Source organism: Pyxicephalus adspersus, chromosome 8, assembly GCF_032062135.1.
Source record: "Pyxicephalus adspersus chromosome 8, UCB_Pads_2.0, whole genome shotgun sequence".
NCBI lineage: Eukaryota > Metazoa > Chordata > Amphibia > Anura > Pyxicephalidae > Pyxicephalus > Pyxicephalus adspersus.
Genome location: NC_092865.1, coordinates 59,295,832 through 59,308,506, shown reverse-complemented (window position 1 = coordinate 59,308,506; position 12,675 = coordinate 59,295,832). Strand labels below are relative to the sequence as shown.

Below are 12,675 nucleotides of genomic sequence, written 5' to 3'. Positions count from 1 at the left end.
TATAAATTTCTATACGTGGGTAAACAAAAGGAATCCAGTTTCTTTCTAGACTTCTTTCTAGAACTGTGCAGCTAAATGAATGAACAGCAAAATATTTTCTAATATGTGATCCCCCCTTATCCTCACTTTTCTTTTTTCAGCATATTTTAGGTAAATAAAAAAATGTATGTATATAACCTTCCCCCCCTACATTTACAGTCCCATAAAGAGGGCATTGTGTTCGGTCAGGACACTCTGACTAGGACAGACCTGACTAGTAGATGTGCACTGAGACAGAGAAACAGCAAGACGTTGCTAATGAGATAGCACAGCCTGCATATGTAATGAGCAAAGATGTCTGCCTCCTGTATGTAATTGTATGTAAACCCTATACAGGCACAAAAAAAACAAAAACTAATTAAAAAGAAAAAATATATAAAAATATATATATATATATATATATATATATATATATATATATATATATATATATATATATATATAGAAAAGTGTGTATGCATATTATATGATGATCATATTACTTTATATAGTCATCATATAATATACAATGCACACACATATTATATACGTATATAAATATACATACCATTATCAAATGGACAAATAAAAGCAATCTAGTTTCTTTCTAAACTTAAAACTATGCATCCAGATGCACCAAACACCACAATAACTTTTGGCATTTTGTAACATTTTATATATATATATATATATATATATATATATATATATATCTTGAGATGGTGTGTTGACTCCACAGACAGGTGGCGGGGAAAGCAGTTCATTAAAGGCCCAGCCAGGGAGGCGAGGGTAGGATGATTGCCCTGGAAAGGGTCCATTGTTATGGACTACGGTCAGACAAGAGAGGACCCCCCTCCCATCCCAGTCACAATAGCTCACACAGTATTGGCTCATTAAATATGCAGCTCCGGCCCCTGGCGTCTCAGCAGTGAACACACTGAGGCTGCTGCTTCTGCTGCCAAGGCTCATTCAACTTCAACATGCAAAAGCTGCTTGGAGCTCTCAATGCCTTGCTGCTTAGTGCCTTGTCTATGATGAACAGCCTGTGCTCCCTGCTTTGCTTTAAGTACAGGTAAATTACAGCTGTGTCTTCCTAGCTGTCTCCTTGTCAGTCCCTCGATGGTGTCACAGTATATTTGTGGTGGGAGCCTTTTTTTATTTTTATAATTTTTTTTGTTCCCCAGGCTGTTTCGAAAGGCCTTTTCCCAAAGCTCTTGTGTTGTTGTGATGGTGTTGGCTCTCTGTGTTTTAGCAGCTGCGGGGGTAAACACATGGCCGACCTCCCCTGCTGTTATTTAAAACATGCTTCCTTTTATTTAATGCAAAATCAACATTCTCCCTGTTTGTACAAGAACAGTTGTGTGTCCCCTTACCCCCTTTTTCTTTGTATGGTAAAGTCAGTGAATCAAAGTAAGATCAGTTGTTGTAGAGCAAATTGAAATTTTGTAAAAATCACTTTTACTTTTTACATTCGATCTTCTTTTGAGTCGTCAGTGGTATAAAGTTTGAGGATTTTGCCCTTATTCTCTATAAGTTTTTGACATAGTAGTAGAAACAGGGGCGGAGTTAAAATCTGCTGTCTTGTGCTTGGCGCACAAAAATGGCCGGACACAGAGTGATTTTAGCATTAGATTCTAACATTATTAGACACTGACAGACTTAAAATATGTTACATTGCAGAGCTGCTTCATGCCCATGTTATCTTATTTTTGAACTTCCTATCGTTAAAGGAATGGGAGCGACGTTGCACTAAGCAACCAATCAAAATGCTTTTTATTTCCCCTCACACAAATGCGCTAGAGAAATCACATCTGGAATCTTATTGGATTGTATTGCTATCAAAGAATTTTCTTTTTAAATAGATACATTTTTTGCACAGTTGCATAGTACAGAAATGTATTAATGAAAAGTTTTAAAAGTGGCTGATCATAGATCTAAAAACATCAAAATTTGTGACTTTGACTTGTGATTGAATAGAAAGCCTTGAAATTAGAAAAGTTTTAAAAATCTGTATGACGACTTGAGTTTGGGTCACTTATGTTTCCCTTTTCTCCGATACAGGAAGTGTTTTCAGACAGCTCATTTCTATGTGGATGATAGCAGCTCGCCGAGAGTCGTCCCCAATGACAACATACCCATCATTCCTATTCCAGGTACGGTGACCAACGTCTGCATTATTGTTATGTATTTAAGTGAAAAAGTAGCCATTTTGTAGAAATATGGTGGAAGCAGTCTGTCAATTTACTATAGACCTCTTAGAAAAAAATAATTCTGGTTGCGTGTTAACCAATATGATTTTATAGTGTATATATTGCCAGAACTGTAGATTTTTTTTTTCTGTCTATGTGCCTCTTTGGGCACGCTTCACTTCCTGTTGGAACAGGAAGTGATGTAAAATCCCCAGAAAATTGTCACCAGAGAAGTGTCCTCGTGGAAGATTTTTTCTCACCTTCTATTGCAGTGACAACTGTAAAATTATGAATATAGAGAGTGAATCTCCCCATTAGGAGCACAGACAGCAATTAAAATCCACCAGGGGCCCAAAAGGATATAAAAATTGGGTTTTGGCAATAGATATACTTTAAAAGTCAACTACATGTAAAATGATCATAAACGTATATCAAATGATAAAATGTCATCAGTTTCTGATTATCCATACAAATTTCAGTTTTGGATTGAGTGGGGACAGTTGAGAACTTCTGTTTTCCCCTTTTTTTGCTGTCTTGTCTATATTTTCCTATGGGGAGATATCTGTCCCTGGGACAGGAAGTGAGGGTACATTTTCACAAGTAATGAAATAACAAAGAGATTCCTAGTTGGTGTGGTATTGCTATGCTCCGCTAGGACTGTCGGTGCAGCCCGTCTTGACCTTTTTAACATAGGGGAAACTTTGAAATAACTTTCAGGTCTTCAGGGAACCCCTGTCTCTTACATTGGTGGTCATTGGGAAGAATGTCATCCTTAAAATCACTGAGATCTTAAACTGATCTGAGAGGCACAAACTGCTCATTGCTCAAGGAACCCTCAGCAACCTCTGGAGGAACCCTGTTTGAGAAACACTGCCCTGGACAATGAGCTCACAACAGATCCCCAGGTGCATTCTCTCTATCAGTAACATGGCTCCTAGTACAGGCCAGGGCCGGTGTATTTTGTCTCATGCCTGATGAGCAAGGTTCTGTATCAGGGAATTGTATAAGTAAGGGCATATATTGCTGGTTTGCCATTTAGTTGCATTGACCTGAATGCTTAAAATGTTTTTACTCCTGTGTCTTCAGTGGAGAAATTCCTCCTTGATACTTTTCCTGGTGACACAACAGGAAGTATAGAAAACTCTCCTTATCGCCTAGTTCTAAAATATTGAGTTGTTCTAAGGGGTGAATGATGTGTTCCAACACTGCTAACTTTATCTTTAGTAATTGTCTAAAAGAAACCAATATGTTTGAGGTTGATTTAAAAGGTTTAGCGTGTTCCAATCAAATAATATCTGCCGCTTTAAAGGATCCTGCCATAACTCCTCCTTTTATAGGGTCCCTGTGTCCTGATTGTGTTCCCACACATGGAACCCTTGCTGAGACACCCAGGGACAGTGCTGTCAAGCATTCTCCATGAATGGTCCATTGTTGTCACAACCAAAACCTGGTCCAAATGTGAAGCTGACGCTGTAGCAAGAGCATCTAGATAGAAAGTGGCTAAGAGAGGCCAAAAGAAATCACCAGAAAAAGACTAAACTGTATTAAAAGGCAATTATGTAACACATGGGGCAAACTATCAAAAAATGTCACCCAATTAAGATCAACATGAAATTTCAAAATGGTCACCAGGACAATGTTACAATAATACTATACATTATGGAGCGCTTCCATCTAAACTGCATTTCCCTCTACATTACAGCAGCAAAGGACCTCATGATTCATTGTGTTCTCAGTCCATATAATCCAATCTTCTTCTTCAGTGCGACACCTGCCCAATCCTATTTTCCAGCTGAGATCTGTCAGTGGGAACATGCATCAATTCATTGGAATCCCATCATGGAGACCCCTTGATCCTTCCTGGTGAATTAATGCACTTAGCACTTCATTTAGCTAGGTCCTGTAACAGAGACCAGTGTACTATAGATCTGAGTCTTTCATCATGGATTATCCTGTATTTGTAGACACTTTCATATATTTCCCACATTATTAGTAAACTTGGGTCCATAAGACAGGAAGGATGCATTAGAAAACGATCCAACAGCATTAAAGCCAATGGCAGCCAGGCATCCGGTATCCTCAAGCTGCAGCCTGCATGCACTAAAACACACATACCAGAATATCTGTGAAAGAAGCCTTTCATACGTGTTTATTCATATGATTGTGCATAGGTCCTGCAGGGCCATGTTATCTCTGACATTGTGGAACAATTGATGATCAAAATGTTTCTATTGTGATGAAGGCAGCACAGGGATGTCTGAATGGATCTAATTTGCAGAATAGATGTGCTGATTGGCATGTAATCTAGTCTGGAATCCCAGGCGATCACATTGATCATGTTGTGTCACATTGTCAGTGTTCAACACATAAATGGCTTTATAGTTATGTTAATAAACCGTAATAAAAATATAAAAAATGGATCAGCCTTTTAACTATTATAAAAACAATCTGGAAATAATACTTATGTGTATAAGGCAAACAAGAGGTTTCTTTACACTTTCCATTTGTCACACTTGTTTGGAAAATAGTTCTGACATCCTAATGCAAATGGTTCCAAAGAGGATTACAAGATAGGAGCTCGGCAGTGAGTGGGGCTAACAAAAGGCTGAGTGAGAGGAATTAATGAGTTTTAAGGCTGAACTGTGCATAAACAGCTAAATATGGAGTAAAATACATATAATGACAACTGATTTCTTCCCAAAGATCTGCAGCACTTTACGGTCTCGTTATTCAGGCCCAATAAAAGTCATGTACTTAACCATCATATGATCAGATGATTGTCTCTGGAAATGATCTTCTGTGATTGATTCCAGTGACAGATGAACATAGGAGGGCTGTAGACAATACAGAAAGGTGGTGGACGGATGAGTGGCACCCCACTGTACTTTCCCTCATAGTTCAAAGTGATCCGTCATTATCGGTCATTCGTCACTCCAATATGGCAGATCGATGATTGATGTCTGAGGACCACTACACATTTCCTCAATTACACATTTTTGCATGGGATAAGTGTGACCGTTCCCCTTGAGCAAGAACTATCCAATGTTTTTGTAGCTTTACAGAGCCTCTGTGCAGACAACATTTCAGTTTGGCAGTACAGACTAGTAGTTGGACTTGCCCCAGTCATTGACTTTTGTTCCCATGATTTTTCATTTGGCCAGTGGGGGAAAAGAGAAGAAGCCATGTGCAAGCTTCTGTTCAGAACTTTATGCTTACAAAGGATTGAAAACTCTCTTTAACTCATTATCAGTGCTGAAAGGTCCCAAACATGTCATTGCCTAATAGGCATGACATGGGTCAAGCCCAGGATCAATTTGGGGAGAAACAACAAAAACAGGAATTAATGTTTTGCCTTTCTTTTGTTATTTTTGCAAATCCCCACAGGCAAGAGACAATTACCTGCAGCCAAAAACAGTTGGATTGTACACTTGCCATGTTATCTCAATAAACTAATACACAATGCAATATTTGCACTTTAAAGACTATTTTAACCCCTGGCCTTCACACATTATCTCTGGTTACTGATCAAGATATTGCAGGAAGTGCATTGTACTAACAAACCTGAAATTCTCTAGGAATCTGTGGGTAGCCTTCCAATGATTAATAAAAAAATGGTATTGCTGGCTGGTTGTACAGTGCTATCCAGAAACCTTAGAAGTTGCTGGGGGCTTTAATATAAGTAATAAACCAGAATTAAGGATTCTTTACTACCACAAAGCTGTGTATGGCTTTCTTAGGGGGGGAGAATAGCTGAGCTCATTATCATAGAGATAGTGGTGGCTCCTGATTGTAGAGATGAACAGATGTGTCACTTCCCATTGTTCTTGGTGAGACATTTGGCCACCATATGACACAGTAAACACATCTAAAGGAGGTGTGAGGAATACAAATCTTTAAGGGTCAATGCAATTAAACCTAATTTCATTTTGTTAGATGCTGGACAGATAAATCACCTGGGTCTGCACATCTCTTCGGGCATTTTAAGGGGCTTGCACTGTTCCCTATTAAACTTATTTCTTCATTAAAGAGAACGTATCAGGATACGGTGAAATACTTAAAAGGTAGCCAGAATACCAAAAAGTCCCATATGGACAGTCACATATTAGGCAAAGGAAATCTTAATGTTGAGTGTCCAAACCATGTAAGAAGCCAAGGTCTGGTTTTATCCAGCATGTAAAGCTAAAATATTTCATTTGAAGCTACGGTTTCTTTCACATAGTTTTCTTCCTTCATATTTACATGCTCCAGAATCAGCTGTTCTGTACGTATCCGGCCCAGCTTCCTGAAAATGGTGGACTGTCTGTGCAATAATTAAACTTGGCCGCCTGTAGTCTCTTCTGTGGGTGCATTTGTTCTCCTTTGTTCGGCTTTGAAGGCACATGCTACAATGTTTGTTGGTGTTAGACTTTGCAGCCTACCCCCTTCTAACAGAGCAATGCCAATAGAGCCAGCATGGGAAATAACGAGTACAAAATACTTAGGTGTAAAATACTTTTTCTGCCATATAGACTTCCTGAAGCTATGAACAATGTATTTTATAATACAGATAATTACCTAAAATACATGGGCTTGTGTTTACAGCAGAAATCCCTAAAAATGTGCCCTAGATTGTATTTGCTTGATTTATACCTTGGAGTAAACTGGCATTAATAGCAAGATAATATGTTGTCCTCCCCATATTCATAATATTAAATATAAAGGAATTGCCTAATTAGATGCTGCAGTTTCAATCCCTGACAGTGTTTTGACTCCCAGCTGTAATTAAAATCCTCACCGCTGTTCTCGTTGACTAATCAATGTCAGCAACTCGTATTGATTCCCATCTCGCCTGCCTCCTTTTGTCTACATAATCATACCTTAGGAAGGTCTGGCTGTATGGGAAATGGGGAGTTTGAGGGAGGAGGTAGAAAGTAATTTGACTTCTTAGTGTCCTTCTGTGTTCAGTGTTTGATGATGTTGAATGGCCCCCTGCGATGAAGAGGGCTGCTCTTTCAAGTATGTGTTTTGTCTAGCTGAAGTTGGGATTCATTTGTCTGCCTCTCTTATTATTCGACTTAATAAAGTCTATACCACTACTTCATTAGCAGGAATTAATATTTAACGATGTTTAAATATTGCCTCAGTGTAGCCACAAAGGATCAAAAGAACAGATTTCCACTTCATGACTTATTTACAAGGAATTTATTAATTGAGTAAAGTGTCATTCAATCTCTGACAAAAGTTTCTGGTGATGAATATAGTGCACATACACATTACTTCGGCTTCTCTTAGTTTAAGGCCCTAACATTCTCTTGTTTTTTTAGGGCGTGACAGATTGTACCAGTATATAAATCCTTGTTCTCAGTTGGAAATCTGTCTTTGCAGCTTTTTTACTAAGTTTTACTATCACCATGTTGTCTCTATGATGTGTGACTGTCCTCTCTTTCCCCTTTTTTTCCACCCATGTACTATGGCAAAACTTGTCTCTTAACTGGAAAAAAGATTTAGAATTAAAGTTTGGGCATGCTCAGTGGTGTACTGTGGCATTTACTATCTCCGGGCACCTACTGCCCAGGAAAAGTAACAGGCTGTCACTGTCACTGCCTGTGCAAGCAGCTGCAGAAGTGTAGCAGATTGGTTCCCTTTTACGAACCAAAATTGCTTGTAAAAACTGTTCTCAAATGAATAAAACGCTTGACCAACGACACCAATTCAATTTATGGAGGTGACAGGGGCAGCAAACTGACCCCCGACGGTACATGTAGCTTCCAAAAAAAAAAAAAATGTGGATGGTAAATAATAGATAATGGACGAACCCATTTGGTCTTATTAAGCAAGTGGTTCCGAGCAGTAAAACCGCTGGTCTGAACATGGCCTTACCAGAGAAGGGAATTGTGGAACTAAATTCTAGATCTGATCACTTTAAACTGGTGTACACATGCGTCAAGCAATTTATTTAGAACAGTGTTTCTCCATCAGAGTTCCTTCAGAGGCTTCCAGTGGTTCCTTGGGCAAAAAAACAATGTGTGACTTTCAGGGCAATTGCCTCTGACACCAATTATGGTTTTGGCTATCTGTAAGGTTGACTTTCCCCCCCCAGACCAGCACTGTAAGGCTATGTACACACGTTCAATAATTGTCGTTGGAAAGGATCTTTCACAATCCTTTCCAATGACAAAAGACCGAACGAGAGCTGTACATACAGTGCTGTTCTACTCTCTAGGGAGGGGAGGGGGAGAACGATCTAGCAGCACCCTGCTGTGCTCTCTCCCCTTCACTTGTATTACAATTTATAGTTCGTGAATTCGCCAGGACAAATCCATGAACAACGAGCACTGTACACATGCCAGATACTTATCAGCCCTGGAACGGTTATCGGACAAGAATCATCTGACGTGTGTACGTAGCCTAAGTGCCATTCTTTCCACTGACCATCACACTAATGTACTGTGAGTTGTGAATATTGGTATTATTGTCAAGGGTTCCCTAAAAGTCATTGCAATGGGTCCACATGGTAAAATGGTTGAGAAAGGTTGATTTAGATTGCCATGTCTAATTTTAACTGGATCTTATAAAGAAGCAGTGTTAAGTTGTTAATGCATTTGCTTTGTATTTCTGTTAACCCAACGTTGATTCTATGTCTTAACAGGGGATTTAAGGCAAATATAAATAATAAAATATAAATGCAAATTAAAACAACTCACACATATCTTGTAAGATACGTTAGCTACATACACATAATAAAGAACATTTTGTTAGAGAGCTTCTTTAAGTAGCAAGTTGTCATTTAATATATTTCAGCAGACAGCTTTGACTTTGTTTTCTTAGTGTGATGTTTCCTAGAGCAGATCACTGGTATTGGAAAGGATAGTTGGTAGAATTTGCTGTAACAGATGTGATGTTCTATCATTCCTCCCAACCAGCGCACCCACTCGGTATTTCGTCCTCTTCTTAAATGGAACAGATTGTAACACTGATTGAACGCCGGACCCTATCAGCCATTATAAAGATGGAAAAAAAATGCCTATCCAATTTTCTTCAGTTCCAATATGTTTCCCATCACTGAGCAAAGGGACTTTAACTTGACCTTAACCTTGTGCTATTTCTAGACGGAACAAAATAGTCTCTCCACATGGTCTGTTTGCAATTTTAATGTCCAATTTGGATGTGAAACTTTTAAAGTAATCATTGACACGTTTAAAGGGGTTTTCTCAGAAGTCAATAAGTTCTTAAAGAGATTCTCCAATTGAATGTAGCCAGTGCCATGGAAATTACAATGGCTCTATGCCCTATCAGTTTCTTGTGGGACCTCTCTGCCAGTTACCGGGAGGTTTTTAATGGCTAAACAACTGTATGGACCACATGAAACTGCATGCAGATTTCGACACCCCACTGCTTGGTCGGGTTAATTGTTTAGGTGCATACAAGTTTAGTTATCTGCAGTTGTAGCAAGTGGGTTTATTGTGGGGCAAGTAACAGGAAAAAACACCCAATTACCGATAATCAAAAGTTAATATTCACTTTTATTGGATGCATACAATGGTCCCCAGCAAGATTGCACCACCCAGTGACATCTTCTGCTGGGAAGCACCAGACAGAAATAAAGCCAATATCTCTGCACAGGTCTTACAGATATCCCTGTCAGCCCTCACTTCTATGATATCCACGTCTTAGATTTATAATCTAATCAGTGGTTAGCACTCTCACCTTGCAACACTAGAATGCTATTTGCATGGAGTTTGTTTTGCATGGGTTTTCTTTCACATGCCAAAAAAACATACTTGAGCATCATACGTTTTTATACAATAAAAACTGACAGACTAGGACTGTGGTGGGGACATTTTAGATTGTTAGCTCCTCGCATAAATATGTATTGGGAATGACATGTGCGTTGTGGTACCACAAATGTTTTCACCTGGTAAGCCCTTTCATTCATTGCAGCACACTAGTGGGAACGGGCTCAGAAATAAAAACGGTGAGGATACTTACCTTACCCCAGGTTCTGTGTATTTTAAATCCCAATCTTCCTAAGGCAGCCATCATCTCAACTTTGACGTAAAGAAGTCGTATGAAAAAGTATCATGTATTTAGGATTCCAGTCTAAAGCAGTTACACAGTAGAAACTTATAACTCCATTAGACTCTGCCAGACCACGTTACTGTGGAAAGAAAACTGGGTCGCTAGACTCCTACAGAAAGGCTGTCTCTAATGATGATGATGAAAACAAAACGGACTGAAACACCGACCGTCCCTCCAGATCCTGAACAATGAGACAATACCCAAACAAATACAATTTTAAGTATTCCAGACGTGACATTTGTGTGTCTTTGTTTTCTGAAACCCCTTGAACCCTTAAATAACCTTGAAGAGCAAACACATTGGGAATAAACTGCAGAAATATAGACAAAGTGTCCTATGTTCTGTGGCATTTATCAAGCAGCAATTTAACCTGTTGTGTCCCACAAGAGGCTTGAATTGTTTCTGGAGGAAATAATATTGTGATTCTCTGAGGGCACTGACACAGCAAGCCACCAAACGTCTCTGTCTTGGCTGTGGGCTAGTTTTGACCATGGATGGTGCCAATAAATGGCCCATGTCAGGGCACTGTAAAGTGGCTTTTATTATTAATAATATTAAACAGGATTTATATAGCGCCAACATTTTAATATTACGCAGTGCAGTAAATTAAATAGAGGTTGCAAATGACAGATACAGACACAGGAGGAGAAGCGCCTGCCCCAAAGAGCTTACAATCCAGGAGATTTAAAGTGCAGATTTACCCAAATTCAGTTCAGTTTTCCTCTTTTGTTTTAGCTAGAGCTGAGAAAGTAAAACAAAGGTAACTTTTCAAGTTTTATTGTAGTATGTGTTTCAGAACTCAAAGTGATGGGAAATAATAAAATTTCGCTGTCACTGGAAACCAAAGGAGGAAATCTTCATTGGGGACATTTGTTCTAGTGACAGTGAACTGAGACATATGCACTTACTTTGGGGAGATCTTCTTTCATGTTCTGTTATGAAACTAACTAAGAAGGATGAAAAAAATAAAAATTAGAGCAGATGTAACTATTTTTTATCCAAAACTCAAAAAAAGGCTGAATTAATCTTTTTCAGAATATACATTGAAGGCAGTTTTACCCCCAGAATTTTTTTTTTTCAAGCTAGGTGGGAAGAAGCTGTAGGCGGGTGGTGGACCTGGTATTGTAACTGAAAAGTCCCGGGGTGGTGCTCCTGGCTAAAAGGGTCTGGGAGAACACTGGGAGGGTAAGACTTGGTTAATAACAAATGTTAGTGTTCTGAAAAGAAAGCCACAGGATCAGCATTCCTTTTAAAGTCGGTAAGATTAAGAAATATCTTGGCAAATATAAAAAAAAATCGTATTGCAGGGGATACATTTTTAACTTTAATGCCAATGTAGAAAAGCAGTAAGCCAATTAAACACACAGAATAATATATGTTTAGGGGTATTTTATACAGCAGTGCTGCCATTCTTGTAGAACTGAATGGGGGTCACATAATGACAAGCAAGCAGCGATCAGTCCTGGATATCGTGATTCCAACCTGCCTGATGTGGTGTCTCTTATTAGCGGGAATGTAAATGACAAGTGGGGCAAATGGGCAGAACAGAGTGTCCTTGTGCCCATAAAGAACAAATACCCAGAGTGTAGAGAAAGTCAGGGGCAATGCTACAGCTTAGGGAGGGTAAGGAAAGTGTGAGTGGGGCAAACAGCAAAAATGGAGTTCTACTTTAAATAAAAAGTCTAGCAGATCTCATAGACAGCAGGTATATATTACAGCTACAGATTTTCCTAAATGTGTTGACTCGGAAAACACAGCCTACCTGTAATGGAACAACACTTCTCTTTTATTAAAAGAATATCATTTAATGTACATTTAATGAATACACCTCAAATAGTTTCTTTCCAGAGGGGAACAGCTGTTTTATTGACTAGTAACCAGGCTGCATAGAACAAAATGATATTAGTTTTGTTTCTCATAATAAAATCACTTGAAAAGAGTCTCCATACACCACAATAAATGTGTTCTTAAATGCAAATTTGACAACGTATGTATCTTTTATTGTGATAGAAATTACTGCATTCAGCCTTAGCAGGAATGAAGTTGAAGCATAAAAACACAATTAAGGCATTTTTATTCAACAGGCGCCGGGGGGCTGACAATTCATACATTGCTAGATTGCTACTAGTTAAATGAGCATTCTTTCATCATAAAGTATGACTACTGTTACTGATTAAAAAACTGTTTGTTGTAATAACTCTGGGTACACAGCCTCTAATACTTACATAATTAATTTTAATGACAAATTTTGGGAAAATAGAAATGCCCACCCTTTGATTTATTCATGCATTCGGAATACAATATTCTTTCCATTTAGAGGTATATTTATAAAGCAGTTAATGTGGATTTTACTAAACTTCTCTTTAGTAGTAGCTGGTAGTGGATCTATATGTGTGCAAACCCATGCACC

The 12,675-nt window shown here is 38.6% G+C and overlaps 1 protein-coding gene across 1 annotated transcript in view; it reads left to right on the top strand.

Annotated features, from left to right (window-relative positions):
* Positions 1-12,675, top strand: part of PTPRG (protein tyrosine phosphatase receptor type G) — a 324,449-nt gene that overhangs the window by 276,732 nt on the left and 35,042 nt on the right. Inside the window, exon 14 of the mRNA XM_072421218.1 lies at positions 2,080-2,171. Within this exon, the coding sequence (XP_072277319.1) occupies positions 2,080-2,171 (92 nt within the window). The remainder of the gene's footprint in view (positions 1-2,079; positions 2,172-12,675) is intronic.